The sequence below is a fragment of the Zootoca vivipara genome, chromosome Z2 (genome assembly GCF_965207765.1).
Source record: "Zootoca vivipara chromosome Z2, rZooViv2.hap1.1, whole genome shotgun sequence".
NCBI classification, from domain to species: Eukaryota; Metazoa; Chordata; class Lepidosauria; order Squamata; family Lacertidae; genus Zootoca; species Zootoca vivipara.
The window spans coordinates 46,722,449-46,741,095 of record NC_142585.1 but is presented as its reverse complement, the minus strand read 5'-3'; the positions used below and the strand labels follow the sequence as shown (position 1 = coordinate 46,741,095).

At 44.4% G+C, this 18,647-nt stretch overlaps 1 protein-coding gene across 2 annotated transcripts in view; it reads right to left on the bottom strand.

Moving 5' to 3' along the window:
• DENND1A (DENN domain containing 1A) overlaps window positions 1-18,647 on the bottom strand; it is a 265,432-nt gene that overhangs the window by 46,822 nt on the left and 199,963 nt on the right. For both annotated transcript variants that reach the window (XM_088665085.1, XM_088665086.1), the window contains exons 15-17: window positions 15,575-15,662; window positions 10,981-11,021; window positions 2,653-2,724 (exon numbers count right to left, since the gene is read on the bottom strand). In XM_088665085.1, coding sequence (XP_088521211.1) covers window positions 2,653-2,724; window positions 10,981-11,021; window positions 15,575-15,662 — 201 coding nt within the window. The remainder of the gene's footprint in view (window positions 1-2,652; window positions 2,725-10,980; window positions 11,022-15,574; window positions 15,663-18,647) is intronic.

The following is an 18,647-nucleotide window of genomic DNA, read 5'->3' as shown; positions in this document are numbered from 1 at the left end:
TTAATTTGCTATTAATAGTGAGCTGTGTGCAAGCAAACCAGATTGCAAATATCTGTGCCCGTGAGAACTTGATGATGATGATGATGATGATGAATTTATTATCTGCCGCCCTTGGAACACTGTTTGGCATTCTACAGGTGAAACTCCGAAAATTAGAATATTGTTGTAAAGTGCATTGATTTCAGTAATGCAACTTCTTTTTTATTTATTTTCCTTTTCCTTTTGACAAATGCTTTCTTTTGGAAATTCCACAGGAAGAAAATAAATAGTTACAATAATAGAAAAAGAAACAAAAACAAACACCGCTATTCCATTTCATTAATTTCATTCCGTTTATAATTAACCCACCTAACGGCAAATAATTACAATTACAACAGATCAAGGCTTGATATATCTTGCTTTGCATGTCATGCATCTATCCTATAGATTGCTTTCGCCTTTTAAGTTGCATTCCTGAAATCAATGCACTTTTCGATGATATTCTAATTTTGCGAGTTTCACCTGTATGTGTCTGATTAATTTTATGTATTTACTTGGGGCCACTTCAGCCAAAGTTGGAATTTGGGAAATATTTTGCAATTCTGTGGCATGTGTGTTGACTTTGTATATACAGGTGAAACTCAGAAAAATTAGAATATCGTCAAAAAGTGCATTGGTTTCAGTAATGCAACTTCTTGTTTATTTTCCTTTTTATTTTAAAAATTGCTTTCTTTTGGAAATTCCACAGGAATAAAACAAATAGTTACAATAATAGAAAAAGAAACAAAAACAAACACCGCTATTCTATTTCATTAATAACATTCCATTTATAATTAACCCGCCTAACGGCAAATCATTACAATTGCAACAAATCAAGGCTTGACATATCTTGCTTTGCATGTCACACATCTATCTCATATACAGTGGTGTCTCGTCTTACGAATTTAATCCGTTCCGTAGGCACCTTCGTAGGTCGAAAAATTCGTAAGTCGAAAAGCGCCATTGGAAACGCAATTTCCCATAGGATTGCATTGGAAACGGAAAAATTCGTAAGTCGGAGCAACCCCATCTAAAAATCCGCAAGCTGAAAAAACCCTATTTAAAACCGCCGCGGTTTCTGTTCGGGTGTAGAGAAATCCGTAAGCGTGCGGCCATTTGCCCCATTCGTAAGTCAAAAAATTCGGTAGTCCAGTGGTTCATAAGTCGAAGTACCACTGTACAGTCACACCTTGACATCTGAACGCTTCGACTTCCGAAGGTTTAGACTTCCGAAGTCAATAACCCTCGGAAGTCTTTTTGGCTCGTGTGGTTGGCGCATGCGCCATAACGGTGCTTCGAGAACAGAAAACCTTGACTTACAAAGACAGCCACAGAACGGATCGTCTTCGAAAGTCGAGGGACCACCGAATCTCGCTTTGCATGTCACGCATCTATCTCATATATTGGTTTCACCTTTTAAATTTTGTCATTGAAAGAAATACACTTTTTGACGATATTCTAATTTTCCGAGTTTCACCTGTTTAGGTAGGGGTGGGGGTCCATCAAACCGAAGACATAATGGGTATAGAAAGAAATACACATACAAGAGGTTAAAAAACAATATTTAATGAGGGGGAAAGAGATTTTGCTTGCAGAGAATACACTGCCTCCTAAAGCCTAGGTATCTTGCTCTATCCTCTAATTATTTTTTTATGTGTGTTGCATGGTAAGCGTAAGGGTAAGAAGACTCACTAGGGCAGGACCTGACTCTTAGCAGCCTCTAAGGAAGGCTCATAAGCAAACTTCCTAGCTTTTTGCACTACTCTCTGGATGATTCAGTGATTCTACTAGCTGACCCGGCCACGCGTTGCTGTCAGCCATATGAAAAGAATGCTTTGATGGTGTTTCCTGCTTGGCAGGGGGTTGGACTGGATGGCCCTTATGGTCTCTTCCAACTCTATGATTCTATGATTCTATGGTGAGAATCTATCAGTTTCATAATCTACCGTATTTTCCGCTCCACAAGGCACACTTTTTTCCTCCTAAAAAGGAAGAGGAAATGTCTGTGCATCTGATGGGGCAAATGTGTGGTCCCTGGAGCCGAATTGCCCAGGGGCGAAAGGCAGATCGTGCAATTTTTTTTTAATATAGAAAGAGCTAAAGGCTAACAAGAGGGGAAGAGAGTGTTGAAAGGAACCCGCTCAGCAGCTGATTGCAAGAGATCGGGGAGGGAGATAACAGAGCTAGCTCCCTTCCTTGCCCCTCCCTTGCCTAGACCTCAATTGTTGTCTGCAGAGGGAGACATGTGACTGGCTGATTAGATTATCTGTCTGGAAACTGTAGAAATGGTTCCCTTTCCTTTCCGAAAGAAGCTGCAGAACTGTGAGCTGAACTCCATAAAAACAGGATTTTTCCCCTTTGCAAAGTAAGCTCAACAACTTTGAGCTGATCCCCCAAAAAATGCAGCTTTCCCCCTTTGAAAAAAAGCTTGCTCAGGATGCCCTCAAGCCCATAATCCAAGTCATTGATAAAGATGTTGAAGAAGACTCAAAAGAGAGCAGGGCAATTAAAGGCACAGAAGTCCTGTCCTCTGTTGAGTCTGGCAACCCTAATTGCAGACCGTCGGTGGGCTTCAAACCAACCCCAGCCTCCCCCGATATATTTGCACTTTCTTTGCAACTTTATGACACTTACAAACTTGTAGACTGTCTTCATGGCAGGGTTGGCCTTGGTCTTGACGGTATTCAAAATGGCGCCACTTCCTTTCTGGAAGGAGGGAAAGGGACAACGTGAGAAACTGTTACTGGTGCAGAAGAGCCCACTTGACGCCCGCTTTGGAATGCAAATTTCTGCGAAAAACAACAACAACAACAAAAGTCTTGCAAATCCGCCTGAGCAATACAAAAGGCTTCAACCATTTTGCTCTTGACATCCAGTTTCAGTGGTTCCTCGACTTACAAAGGCGATCCGTTCCGCGGCGCTCTTCATCTTGATTAAGTTTGCTATTTATTTAATGAATTTGAATCCAGCCTGTTAATAAATGTTTTATTTCCTCATATTCTTTTAACTTCAACTGTCCTTCCTTTTATACGAATAGATCTTTATCTTTTCCCCACTTTCCGTCTGAATTGTTCTTGTTCACGGTTCATATTTCCACGGGTGACAGCCATCTTGGGGTTTGAGGCTCTAGTAGCCCTTTATGTTTCTCCCATATTTTTATTAATGATTTTTTTATAACATGACTATTGAACTCTTTATTTACTTTAACTTTATCCTCCCCCAAATATGCATGCCAACCGAACTTATTTTGGTAATCCTCCAAATCAAATAATTTATGATTTTCTAGCATAATCCATTATTTTATCCACAGGAACCCCACCGCGTCGTGATATAGATTCAACTCTGGCAATGCCAGTCCTCCCCTATTTTTTACATCAATCATTAATTTATATTTGATTCTTGCGGGTTTACTATTCCATATGAATTTACTAATGCAGTGGTACCTCTATTTACAAATTTAATGCGTTCCGAACGCACATTCACAAGTAAAAAAAATTTGTAAGTCGAATCCCATAGGAATGCATTGGGAGAAAAAATTCGTAAGCCGAAGCAACCCTATCTAAAAATTCATAAGTCGAAAAAATCCTATCTAAACCGCATCCAAGATGGCGGGCGGAGCACTGTTCGTAAGTAGAAACGTTCATAAGTCGAGTTATTCGTAAGTAGAGATACCATTGTATTTTTTCCATTTCCGTGCTTGCCCTGCTTCTTCCTTTAAGAAATTAAATACAGTGGTACCTCGACCTCCGAATGCCTCAACTTCCGAAGGTTTCGACTTGCGAAGTCGGCAAACCTGGAAGTCTTTTCGCCGCATGCGCATTGATTAAGTTTCAATGCATTCCTATGGGAAACTGGGACTCGCTGGACAAAAAATTCGTTACATGAATTGACCCGTGGAAAGAATTAATTTCGTCTAGCGAGGCACCACTGTACAGGTGAAATTAGAATATTGTTGGAAAGTGCATTTCTTTCAATAACAAAATTTAAAAGGCGAAACCAATATATGAGATAGATGCATGACATGCAAAGCAAGGTATGTCAAGCCTTGATTTGTTGTCAGTGTAAATATTTGTCATTAGGCAGGTCAATTATAAATGGAATGGAATTAATGATGAGCCCCAGCAACGCGTGGCAGGGACAGCTAGTGTAATGAATGAAATATCATAGCAATGGTTACAGGTAGGTAGCCGTGTTGGTCTGGATCGAAGTAAAATAAAAAAATTCCTTCAGTAGCACCTTAAAGACCAACTAAGTTTTTATTTTGGTATGAGCTTTCGTGTGCATGCACACTTCTTCAGATACAGTGAAATGGAAGTTTCCAGGCACTTATGTAGAGAAGGGGTGGGGAGGGGTGGGGATGGGGAGGGGGGATCACTCAGAAGGGTGGTGGAAATGGGTGATTGACTGACTGATAGCTGTTGATGACCGCAAACGACTGCAAATGGTTTTGCATGAAAAAGCAAGGGTTGAGATGGCTGAAGATCGCTTATCATGTATAATGAGATAAGAACCCGATATCTCTGTTCAAACCAGGTCCCTCCATGGTTTTGAGCTTGGTGATAAGTTGCAATTCAGCAACTTCTCTTTCCAGTCTATTTCTGAAATTCTTTTGTAGTAAGACAGCTACTTTGAGATCTTGTATAGAATGTCCTGGGAGATTGAAGTGTTCTCCTACTGGTTTTTCTGTCTTCTGGTTCCTGATGTCAGATTTATGTCCATTTATCCTTTGGCGTAGGGTTTGGCCTGTTTGTCCAATATAGAGAGCTGAAGGGCACTGTTGGCATTTGATGGCATACACAATGTTAGAGGATGAGCAATTAAATAGTCCTGAGATGGTATGTTGGATGTTGTTGGGGCCAGTGATGGTGTTGTCCGGGTGTATGTGGCAGCAAAGTTGGCATCTGGGTTTATTGCAGGCTCTGGTACCAGTGTCCATGTTAAGTCTGGTGGTTGTATTATTGTGGGTGAGGAGTTGTTTAAGATTGGGTGGCTGTCTGTAGGCAATGAAAGGTCTTCCTCCCAGAGCTTGAGAAAGGGAGCGGTCATTGTCCAGGAGAGGCTGTAGATCTCTGATGATGCGTTGTACTGTTTTAGCTTGGGAGCTGTATGTGATGACTAGTGGTGTTCTGTTATTTTCTTTTTTGGGTCTGTCTTGCAGCAGGTTCTCTCTAGGTATCTGTCTGGCTCTGTTGATCTGTTGTTTAACTTCATCAGGTGGATATTTTAGTTCTAAAAAGGTTTGCTGTAGATCTCTTAGGTGAGATTCTCTGTCTGTAGAGTTGGAACAGATGCGGTTGTAACGTAAGGCCTGGCTGTATACGATGGATTGTTTGGTATGTTTGGGATGGTAGCTAGAAGCATGTAGATATGTTTGTCGGTCAGTTGGTTTTCTGTATAAGGTGGTGTCTATACGTCCATCCTGTATTTTTATAGTAGTGTCCAAAAAATGTATTTCTTGCATAGATTGGTTCATTGTTAGGTTGATGGTGGGGTGAAAGTCATTGAATGTCTGGTGGAAGGTTTCCAGGGTCTGTTGTCCATGTGTCCAGATAATAAAAATATCGTCAATGTATCGCAGGTACAGGAGAGGTTTGAGTGGGTAGGAGTTAAGGAAACGTTGTTCTAAATCTGCCATGAAGATGTTGGCATACTGTGGGGCCATGCGGGTGCCCATGGCTGTGCCGCTGATCTGGAGGAACAGGTCATCACCAAATTTGAAGTGGTTGTGGGTAAGGACAAAGTGGCAGAGTTTGGTAGCAAAGTCCGCTGTGGTTTTATCTGAAATGGTGTTCCTTATGGCTTGTAAACCATCATTGTGTGGGATGTTGGTATATAGAGATTCCACATCCATAGTGGCTAGTATAGTATTGTTAGGAAGATTGTTCAAATATTGTATTTTCCTCAGAAAATCTGTGGTGTCACGTACGTAGCTGGGAGCACTGATAGCATATGGTTTCAGAACAGAGTCCATATAGCCGGAAACACCCACTGTAATGGTGCCAATACCTGAGATGATGGGGCGTCCTGGGTTTCCTGGTTTGTGTATTTTGGGTAGAAGATAGAAAGTTCCTGGCCGAGGTTCCGCTGGTGTGTTTGTGAGGATCTGTTCTTGGATGTGTAGGGGTAGCTCCTTAATAATCTTGTTCAGTTCTTTTTTGTATGCTTGTGTGGGGTCTGAGTCCAATTTCATGTAAAAGGCAGTATTGGAAAGTTGTCTGTGGGCCTCTTGGATGTAATCAGTTTTGTTCATGATGACGACAGCTCCACCCTTGTCTGCCTCTTTAATTATAATGTCTGGGTTGTTCCTGAGATTTTCTATGGCTCTCCTTTCAGCATGGTTTAGATTTTGTTGTAAGCGATGGTGTTTTCTGGTCACATCCGTTTGGATTCTGTGGCGGAAGCATTCGATGTACAGATGTACAAGATATATCATAGCAATGTTTATTTTTCGTTATTTTTGTATTCTTGTAACTATTTGTTTTATTCCTGTGGAATTTCCAAAAGAATGCATTTGAAAAATTAAAATTAAAATAAAATATAAGAAGTTGCATTACCAAAATCAATGCACTTTTCGACGATATTCTAATTTTCTGAGTTTCACCTTTATATACAAACTCGACACACATGCCACAGAATTGCAAAATATTTCCCAAATTCCAACTTTGGCTGAAGTGGCCCTAAGTAAATACATAAAATTAATCAGACACATACAGGTGAAACTCGGAAAATTAGAATATAATCGAAAAGTGTGTTGATTTCAGGAATGCAACTTAAAAGGCGAAAGCAATCTATAGGATAGATGCATGATATGCAAAGCAAGATATATCAAGCCTTGATTTGTTGTAATTATTTGTCGTTAGGCGGGTTAATTATAAATGGAATGCAATTAATGAAATGGAATAGCGGTGTTTGTTTTTGTTTCTTTTTCTATTATTGTAACTATTTATTTTCTTCCTGTGGAATTTCCAAAAGAAAGCATTTGTCAAAAGGAAAAGGAAAATTAAAATTAAGAAGTTGCATTTACTGAAACCAATGCACTTTTCGACGATATTCTAATTTTATGATTTTCACCTGTGTCCTTATGTATGCAACATCAGCAGCTAGATTCCTTATAGGGAAAAAATTAGAAGAGTAATAGGATACCAATAATATATCCTATAGATTGGTTTCGCCTTTTAAGTTGCATTCCTGAAATCAATGCACTTTTCGACGATATTCTAATTTCCCCAGTTTCACCTGTAGAATGCCAAAAAGTGTTCCAAGAGCTGCAGAAAAAGAAGTGGTATGAATTAATAAATTCATCACCATCATCATCATCGAGTTCTCAAAGGCACAGATATTTGCAATTATGGTTTGCTGGAACACAGCTCACTGTTAATAGCAAATTAAACATTAGTATTGGGCAAAGTTAATTATTGGTTTTGAAAAATAACTGTGCCTGAGTGGGGGTGGGGGTGGGGGTGGGTGGCCAGGGCTGGCAGGGAGGATATCCACCTTTTGTGCACGCTGGATTTTATCAAAATAATGCATTATGCAGCAAAAGCCAGCGCGAGCTGCGAAATAAATAAAACACTAACTGAACAACTAGATTATTCTGTCTGACATATCAGAGCCTTGTGCGTCTTTTCTGGTTATGCCTCCTGTATGTGGAATTCGGCCCTTCTGGAAGAAGATGGATTTATCCTGTCCCCCGTTCTGCCCGGTGGAAGAACGGCAGTTTCAGACTGATGTGGGAGAAGGCACTTCACACTCAGATACAGATTGGAAAATCCGAATATCATCAAAAAGTGCCTTGATTTCAGAAATGCAACTTAAAAGATGAAACCAATCTATGAGATAGAGGCATGGCATGCAAAGCAAGGTATGTCAAGCCTTTATTTCTTGTCACTGTAATTATTTGTTGTTAGGCGGGTCAATTATGAATGGAATGGAATTAATGATGAGCCACAGCAATGTGTGGCAGGGCCAGCTAGTGTAATTAATGAAACGTCACAGCGATGTTTATTTTTCTTTATTTTTGTATTCTTGTAACTATTTCTTTTATTCTTGTGGAATTTCCAAAAGAAAGCATACATCAAAATTAAAAGGAAAATAAAAAAAAATAAGAAATCAATGCACTCTTCGACGATATTCTAATGTAAGAACCATGGATAATGGTATCAAGATCATTCTGTCATTTTTGAGATTGCATCCCATTACAGCTTTTGCCACTCTTTTGTTGACTATGAGGGCCACTCCATTTCTTCTATGAGATTATTGCCCACAGTACTAGATATGATAGTCATCCGAACTGAATTCGCCCATTCCCTTCCATTTTAGTTCACTGATGTCCAGGATGTCAATATTTATTCTTGCCATCTCATTTTTGACCACATCTACCGGTAGCTTACCATTATCCATGGTTCTTACATTCCAGGTTCCTATGCAATATTTTTATTTACAGCATCGGACTTTCCTTTCGCTTCCAGGCATATCCGCAACTGAGCGACCTTTCGGCTTTGGCCCAGCCGCTTCATCAGCTCTGAATCTACTTGTACTTGTCCTCCGCTCTTCCTCAGTAGCATGTTGGACGCCTTCCGACCTGAGGGGCTCATCTTCCAGCGTCATAACTTTTATATGCCTGTTGTCTTTGTCCATGGAGTTTTCTTGGCAGGGATACTGAAGTGGCTTGCCAGTTCCTTCTCCAGGTGGATCACGTTTAGTCAAAACTCTCCCCTATGACCTGTCCATCTTGGGTGGCCCTGCATGGCATAGCTCATAGCTTCTCTGAGTTATTCAAGCCCCTTCGCCACGACAACGCAAGTGAAACTCGGAAAATTAGAATATCGTCGGAAGGTGTGTTTATTTCAGTAACGCAATTTAAAAGGTGAAACCAATCTATGAGATAGAGGCATGGCATGCAAAGCAAGGTATGTCAAGCCTTGATTTGTTGTCTATGTCATTATTTGTCGTTAGGCGGGTCAACTATAAATGGAATGTTTATTTTTTCTTTATTTTTGTATTTTCGTAACTATTTTGTATTCTTGTAACTATTTGTTTTATTCCTGTGGAATTTCCAAAAGAAAGCATTTGTCAAAATTAAAAGGGAAACAAAAAATAATCCGTTGCATTACTGAAATCAATGCACCTTTCGGTGATATTCTAATTTTCTGAGCTTCACCTGTATCTGAGTGTGAAGTGACTTCTCCCACATCAGTCTGAAACTGCTTATGCCCACCGTTCTTCCACCGGGCAGAACGGGGGACAGGATAAATCCATCTCTTTGCAGAAGGGCCAAATTACACGTACAGGAGACACAACCAGAAAAGACGCACAAGGCTCTGATATGTCAGACAGAATAGTGTTTTATTTATTTTGCAGCTCATGCTGGCTTTTGCTGCATAATGCATTATTGTGATAAATAAAATCCAGCGTGCACAGAAGATGGATATCCTCGCTGCCAGCCCAGCCCATGGCACCCCCCACCCCCCACAGATCTTTTTTAAAACCAATAATTAACTTTCCCCAATACAGGTGGAACTCGGAAAATTAGAATCTCATCGAAAAGTGCATTGATTTCAGTAATGCAATCCATGCAAATTTATTTACCATTACTTCCCTTGATCTAGATGCTATACTCCTATTGATTCAGCCCAGAATTGCATTAGCTTTTTGGGCTGCTGCATCACACTGTTGACTCATGTCAAGTTTGTGGTCTACCAAGACTCCTAGATCCTTTTCACATGTACTGCTATCAAGCCAGGTGTCTCCCATCCTGCATTTGTGCCTTTCATTTTTTTTTGCCCAAGTGTAGTACTTTACATTTCTCCTTGTTCAAATTCATGTTCATAGAATCATAGAATCATAAAGTTGGAAGAGTGCTCATGTCTGGGCACCGGAAATCGGGCAGAGCGGAACCGGAAGTCGCTTCTAAGCATGCGTAGAAGCGACTTCCGGTGCTGCTCTGCCCATGTCTGGGCACCAGAAGTCGCTTCTACGCATGTCCAGACAGGGGAGTACCCAGGATCAAAATGGGGGGGGGGAGGGGAAGAGAGAGGGAAGGAAGAAATCATAGAATCATAGAGTTGGAAGAGACAACAAGGGCCATCCAGTCCAACCCCCTGCCAAGCAGGAAACACCATCAAAGCGTTCTTGACATATGCCTGTCAAGCCTCTGCTTAAAGACCTCCAAAGAAGGAGACTCCACCACACTCCTTGGCAGCAAACTCCACTGCTGAGCAGCTTTTACTGTCAGGAAGTTCTTCCTAATGTTGAGGTGGAATCTTCTTTCTTGTAGTTTGAATCCATTGCTCCGTGTCCGCTTCTCTGGAGCAGCAGAAAACAACCTTTCTCCCTCCTCTATATGACATCCTTTGATATATTTGAACATGGCTATCATATCACCCCTTAACCTTCTCTTCTCCAGGCTAAACATACCCAGCTCCCTAAGCCGTTCCTCATAAGGCATCGTTTCCAGGCCTTGGACCATTTTGGTTGCTCTCCTCTGGACACGTTCCAGCTTGTCAGTATCCTTCTTGAACTGTGGTGCCCAGAACTGGACACAGTACTCCAGGTGAGGTCTGACCAGAGCAGAATACAGTGGTACTATTACTTCCCTTGATCTAGATGCTATACTCCTATTGATGCAGCCCAGAATTGCATTGGCTTTTTGAGCTGCTGCATCACACTGTTGACTCATGTCAAGTTTGTGGTCTACCAGGACTCCTAGATCCTTTTCACTTGTCCTGCTCTCAAGCCAGGTTTCACCCATCTTTCAAAAAAAAATTACCCAAGTGGAGTACTTTACATTTCTCCCTGTTCAAAATCATCTTGTTTGATTTGGCCCAGTTGTCTAATCTGTTCAAGTCATTTTGAAGTGTGATCCTGTTCTCTGGGGTATCTGGTTTGCATCTTGATGCTATATGACTCAGAAATTGCAGAAAGATCAGAATAAGGAGCAGCTGGGATGTTGGGGATACTTACCCTAACTGTTGACAGCCACTGGAGATACAACTTGTCACTACCTGACACAAAGAGGCAAGCACACAGGTGAGAATTGGCAGCAATAATTTACCATCAGCAGACACCCCCCCCCCTCCAAGGCAATGCAACTACGCTAGAGTTGCAACCTCCTTTGGGAGGACAACACATTTAAGTTAGCTCCCCACTTGCCCCCTCCCGTTACTTTTCTTCTGGGGGTTGGGGTAGTGGAGAAAACCAGCGTGGCAGGCCCTGCCACGTGTTGCTGTGGCTTAGTCTGTGAAATGGGCCCTCAAAGTCCCCCTTCAGACTCCCCTGTAGGCCCCAATGGGCTGTTACGTGTCGGTGGGGAGATCTCCCCGGAGGGCGGGGATCGGATTGTGGATCGGGTAGGATGGTGAAGGTCAAGACCTATTGGGGGGGATCTCTGGGTAGTGAGGGGGATCTCTGGGGTAGGTACCTCCATGGTGCGAGGGGGTCCTTGGGGAGCGGGCTACTGTTGGGGTGGCCTGGTCCCTGGCAGAGGTCTGTTCTCCGGGGTGGGCTGTGTCCCGGGGTGGTGGGGTGGATGGAGAGTGGCCGTTATTTTGCCAGTGGGCGGGATTTAGGGTGTATGTTGGATTTTGATTGGTGGGGTGGATGGGGAGTGGGCGGGATTTTGGCAGTATGCTGGATGTTGTTTGTGGGATATCCACTGGCAGAGGCACTTTTTGTATACAAATCCAGGTTTCTACCTGTCCTAGGTGTGTGTATGGACAACGTAAGTGGATAGAGACACTCTCACATGCGCTCCTGATGTTGTGGGCAAATTTGAGGACGATCGAGTAAGCGGTTGTGGAGAAAGGTGCATTGGAACAAACATGTACCCTCTACATTTATATATATATATATATAGATTTATAAGACTTCAGTGACCCCCCCCCAGGGTAAAAAAAGGGGGGGCACATTATCTACCTGGGCCGGGCCTCTGCCTGGCTCTGCAAGGGCCTGCCCCCCCATAAAAACTAGGGCAATTAGTGAGATAACAGCTCCTTCTGACTGTGTCTTCATAGAAAAGAGCAAGAAAGAGCCCGCTTTTTATTCACGTCTAAATATAGCAAGGAGTCTTGTTTAAATATAGAAAGCTGCTCTGAGAGTTGTTTGTGTCTCCGTCCCCGCATCAACACTCCTAGCTCCAGCTTCCCCGTCAGCGGGCCAACCTTGAATCCCTGGTTTGATTCAAGAGGAAGCTGGTGTGAAGGAAAGGCACTGGGCACTCCAATGTCAAAAGAGCCCCCTAGCCCATAGCTGCCAAGTCTCCCGGTGAAAAATCCGGAATCAGCAGCGGCGCGGCATGGGAAGTTGCTTCTACGCATGTCTGGACACATGGGCGTACCCAGCGAGGGGCAGGGGGGCAGCTGCCCCCCGAAGCAAAAAATAAAATTACTGTATTTTACGGACCATAACCCGCACCTTTCCCCTCCGAAAACTGAAGGGGAAAAGTCACTGTGGGTTATGGAAATCGGGCTGTTTCTGCCCCCTCCGCGGCTGCAGCCGGCAACAGGGACGTGGGGGGGGAGCAGACTGAGCTGGGGGGGAAGACAGGCGCTCCATCCTTCCTTCCATCCTTCCTCCCCCCTCTTTCTTTCTTCCTTTTTCTCTCTCTCTCCCTCCCTCCCTCCCACTTCCTGACAGTAAGAGCTGTTCGACAGTGGAACTTGCTGCCAAGGAGTGTGGTGGAGTCTCCTTCTTTGGAGGTCTTTAAGCAGAGGCTTGACAGCCATATGTCAAGAATGCTTTGATGGTGTTTCCTGCTTGGCAGGGGGTTGGACTGGATGGCCCTTGTGGTCTCTTCCAACTCTAGGATTCTATGATTCCTTCCTTCTCTCTCTTCCTTCCCTCTCTCTTCCCCTCTCTTGCCCCCACACCAGTTTTGATCCTGGGTACGCCCCTGTCTGGACATGCGTAGAAGCAACTTCCGGTGCCCAGACATGGGCAGAGCAGCACCGGAAGTCACTTCTATGCATGCTTAGAAGCGACTTCCGGTGCCGCTCTGCCCAATTTCCGGTGCCCAGACATGAGCAGAGCGGCACTCGAAATCGATTCTGTGCATGTCCAGACATGTGCAGAAGGAGCCTCCCTGGCAGGTAGGAAATCGGGGGGATTGATGGGATTTTTTTTTTATTTGGGGTAACAGTGGGAAACGGATTCAAATCTGGGGGTTTCCCACGAAAAACAGGAGACTTGGCAGCTATGCCCTAGCCACACAGGGCTCCCCTTGAAGAGGTACCAAAACTACAGCATGAGGCAGCCCACAAGACCCACAAAAATGAAATCCACTAAGGGACAAAAGAAAAAGGCTGCCAAGGACCAAGCTTGGGAGAGCATTCTGACTTCAACTGAATCTCCAATTCACGGGCTTTCAAAATTTGTTTCTACGTTCGCTAATACAGTGGTACCTCAACTTCCGAATGCCTCGACTTCCGACTTCCGAAGGTTTCGACTTCCGAAGTCCGCAAACCCGGAAGTATTTTCGCCACGCCTGTGCAGAAGCAGCGTGTGCGGTCTGTGCCTGCGCAAAGCGCAAAATCATGCTTCGCACATGTGCAAAATGGACGCTTCGACACCCAAAGGTTTCGGATTACGAAGAGCGCTGCGGAACGGATCGCCTTCATAAGTCGAGGTACCACTGTAGGTATCTTATGTTATTTCCTAAATTATTTGACTTCTAAGGCACCCAGGAGACACCAGCAGTATAGAGGTAAAGGTAAAGGTCAAGGGACCCCTGACCGTTAGGTCCAGTCGTGACCGACTCTGGGGTTGCGGTGCTCATCTCACGTTATTGGCAGAGGGAGTCAGCACACAACTTCCAGGTCATGTGGCCAGCATGACAATATCGCTTATGGCAAACCAGAGCAGCGCACAGAAACACCGTTTACCTTCCCGCTGTAGCGGTACCTATTTATCTACTTTTGATGTGCTTTCGAACTGCTAGGTTGGCAGAAGCTGGGACCGAGCAACGGGAGCTCACCCCGTCACAGGGATTCGAACCGCCCTAGGCTCTGTGGTTTAACCCACAGCGCCATCCGCGCCCCATAGCAGTACAGAGATATGCCGGAGTTACAACTTTATTATGAAGCAGCATGTTTATGCTGGCTGAGAGAATAGAGATAGAGATATAAGTTTTTTCTGCTTTTCATTTCTTATTTTGTCCCCCAGGCCTTTATGTAACTTACAACCACACCACCGTGGCCAGGATGGAACCTAATTAATTGTCGACAGCATGAAGTTTTGAAAAGTGCAGGCACAGACCAGCTTGAGGAGAAACCTTCCCTTACTAATCCTGCTTAAATGTCAGAAAGTGGTGGTGGGGGATGAGTGTTCGGACCCCTGGGCTCTCACTTGTGGGGTGCCTCAGGGTTCTGTCCTCTCCCCCATGCTTTTTAACATCTACATGCAGCCGCTGGGAGAGATCATCAGGGGGTTTGGGTTGGGTGTTCATCAGTATGCGGATGATACCCAGCTCTACCTCTCTTTCCAATCAGAACCAGTGAAGGCAGTGAAGGTCCTGTGTGAGTACCTGGAGGCGGTTGGAGGATGGATGGCGGCTTGAATCCTGACAAGACAGAAGTACTGTTTTGGGGGGACAGGGGGCGGGAGGGTGTGGGGGACTCCCTGGTCCTGAATGGGATAACTGTGCCCCTGAAGGACCAGGTGCGCAGCCTGGGAGTCATTTTGGACTCACAGCTGTCCATGGAGGCACAGGTTAATTCTGTGTCCAGGGCGGCTGTCTACCAGCTCCATCTGGTATGCAGGCTGAGGCCCTACCTGCCCACAGACTGTCTCGCCAGAGTGGTGCATGCTCTGGTTATCTCTCGCTTGGACTACTGCAGTGCGCTCTACGTGGGGCTACCTTTGAAGGTGAGCCAGAAACTGCAATTAATCTAGAATGCGGCAGCTAGACTGGTGACTGGGAGAGGCCACTGAGACCACATAACACCGGTCCTAAGAGACCTAAATTGGCTCCAAGTACGTTTCCGAGCACAATTCAAAGTGTTGGTGCTGACCTTGAAAGCCCTAAATGGCCTTGGTCCTGTATACCTGAAGGAGCATCTCCACCCCCATCGTTTAGCCCGGACACTGAGATCCAGCGCCGAGGGCCTTCTGGCGGTTCCCTCACTGCGAGAAGCCAAGCTACAGGGAACCAGGCAGAGGGCCTTCTCGGTGGTGGCACCCGCCCTGTGGAACGCCCTCCCATCGGAGGTCAAGGAGATAAACAACTACCTGTCATTTAGGAAACACCTCAAGGCAGCCCTGTTTAATCTGTGATATTTTAATGTATTTTGGTATTTGTTGGAAGCCGCGCAGGGTGGCGGGGGAAACCAGGCCAGAGGGGAGAGGTATAAATAAATAAATAAATAAATAAATAAATAAATAAATAAATATGTTTGATGCTGTACTGTTTTTAATATTCGGTTGGAAGCCGCCCAGAGTGGTGGGGAAAACCCAGCCAGATGGGTGGGGTATAAATAATAAGAATAAAATAATAATTTTGGTGCAAACAGAAGGGTCATCTCCTTTGCTCGCCATTTCAAAGTCGTACCCACCAACTCCTTACCGGCATATTCACCCATGTTGATCTCTTCCTCAAAGACATCGCTGAAACCTTCTCCGGAGTTGAGAAGATCAAGGCGGCCATCAATAAACTTCGGGAGGAGAAAAAGAAAGGACCAAGAAGGGATCATAAAGCCCTGAAGGTGCTAACACTCCCTCTCTTTTTCAAGGCATCTCATATTACTATTATACCAGGGTAGAGATTAGGATGGGTCATTAAAAAAAAAAATCGAAAATGTTTCCTCCCTTGATCTTATCTCAGGCGTATGGTATAAACATAGTCAAATTTCAAATTGGGGACAAATCGCTTAATATTTAGACCCTGCTCCTCCAGATTGAAATTTGGCCTCACTACGAGTGATAAAAACATAGGAGTTTGACTCATTTAATTCTCAGGATGTTCAATTGTGAACTAATAAACCTAAATTTTAGGTTTTATGGAGAGCAATAATAGTTGCATGCTATTATTTTCTGCAATCTTTATTTATTTAAGATCAAACATGTTGATAATTGACATGAAAAATGGTAGGAGGTTACTAGTAGGAGGTGACTAGAGCATCTAGGATAGTTATTGGAGAGAAAAGACGTGACGCTACCATCAAAACAACAATGAACAATCACTCTAAATTCCCAAAACAAGAGACAAAGAAGGACTTTGCACCAAAATAGACATTTAGTGTAATGCATAAAAGCATATTTTTAGCATTATATACAGTAATATGGTGTACATGTACAATGTATATATTGCATAAGGCATAATTTTATTAATTACACAAAATGTAAGCATTTAGTACAATTTATACCAAGGAATTAAGTCTAAGGTGATGTTTTGACGCAACACATAATATGAGTGGCGTTTTATTGTTTATGTTTACTTGCTTAGTACACCGTTTGCCTAATTGTTCCATATCATTTTTTTCAAAACCATTGGTTTTTCATGTAAATTATCAACATATTTGCAATAAATATTGCAGAAAATAATAGTATACAACTATTATTGCTCTACATAAAACCTAAAATTTATGTCTATTAGTTCACAATTTAACATACAGTGGTACCTCGGTTTATGAACACAATTGGTTCCGGAAGTCTGTTCATAAACTGAAGCATTCATAAACTGAAGCGAACTTTCCCATGGAAAGTAATGGAAAGTGGATTAATCTGTTCCAGACGGGTCCGTGGAGTACTCAACCTGAAGCGTACTTAACCCGAAGCATGGGTGTAATTGGTTCTGGAAGTCTGTTCATAAACTGAAGCGTTCATAAACTGAAGTGAACTTTCCCATTGAAAGTAATGGAAAGTGAATTAATCCGTTACAGATGGGTCTGCGGTGTTCGTAAACCGAAAATTCATAAACCGAGGTGTTCATAAACCGAGGTTCCACTGTACTGAAAATTAAATGAGTCAAATGCCCATGTTTTTATCACTCGCAGTGAGGCCAAATTTCAATCTGGAGAAGCAGGGTCTCAATATTAACCGATTTGTCCCAAATTTGAAATTTGACTATGTTTATACCATACGCCTGAGATAAGTTCAAGGGAGGAAACATTTTCAAAAAAATTTTTTTTACGACCCACCCTACTAGAGATCCACTGCCCAAACTTTCTTGCTTGGTGGGGCCTCCAATATAAAACTGGAAGGGACGTGCGACGGAGAGCCAGAGGTAGAAGACTACCGTGTTTTTTGGACCCTAACACGCACTTTCCCCCTCCTAAAATGGAAGGGGGAAAGTCGCTGCGTGTTATGGAATGAATGCTAGAGCCCGAGTCCGTGCCAGAGCCAGAGCCCATGCAAAGAGCCCGAGCCGCGTGCAGCGGGAAACCGGCTCTCAGGCTGCTTCCAGGACAGCGAGCGAGGTGAAAGGAGAGACGGAAGGGAGCCCCTTCCGCCCCTCCTCCTAGCTTCCCTCCTTCCTTTCTTCCCTCCTTTCTTCCCTTCCTCGTCCTCTCTCTATCACTCCTTCCTTCTCTCTCTCTCTCTCTCTCTCTCTCTCTCTCTCTCTCTCTCTCTCTCTCTCCTCATACCTGCCAATTCCCGGACCACAGAATCCGGGACCGGCAGCCGTGCAATACCGGAAGTTGCATAGACGTAACTTCCGGCATCGCTTTGCCCATCTATGGGCACCAAAAATGGCCGCCACCGACACCGGAAGTCGCGCCTACGCACTTCCAGACATGCGTAGACGCGACTTTCGACGCCGGACATTTTTGGTGCCCATAGATGGGCAAAGCAGAGGGGGGGGGAAAGGCCGCCGGCAGGAGAATATAAGGGAGAAAAACGGGAGATGAAGAGATACGGGGGACCGTTGGGAAACGGTATAAAAAACAGGGGTTTCCGGGGGAAAACAGGGTACTTGGCAGCTATGTCTCTCCCACCCCACCCTCCCTTTCTCTCTCTCTCACCCTTTCCTTCCTTCCTTCCCTCCCTCCCTCCTTCCTTCCCTCCCTCTTCCCCCTCTCCCCCCTTCCTTCCCCTCCCTCCCTTTTCCAACTTGAATAAAATATTGGGGGGCGGGTAGGTAAGCCCCACCTCACATACCGTATCAGCCTCCGCCGTGTTCAGCGAGAAGCGGGGAGAGCAGCGGAGGGATGCTGCACGTTCTTCCCCGCCAACCCCCACTGCTTCCTTCGCTCCCCCCCTCCAGCGCCCCCCCATCCCAGCCTTTTAGAGTAGGAAAACTAGGGGGGAATTTTTTTCTCGTTTTCCTCCTAAAAAAAGTAGGTGCATGTTATGGTCCAAAAAATACGGTATGTCGGGTTTTACGATTACAGTGGTACCCCGCAAGAAGAACGCCTCACGCAACAAAAAAATCGCAAAACGAAAGCGTTTGTGATTTTTTTGAAGACTTGCAAAACGAAGCCGTCTATGGCCGTGCTTTGTAAGATGAAGCAGTCTCATGACGGGAGGGGAAGCCGCCGCTTACCTTTAGGACTCCGCCGGTGACATCCACGGCCACCGTTTTCTGCCTCCTGCGGCGGTGCGGCACTCATGGCGGCCTCTGCGGCTCTGGCCTTGCCCTCCTCGGCGGCCATGGTGGCCTCCGCGGCTCCTCCCCAGCGAGCTGGCAGGATCCGCCA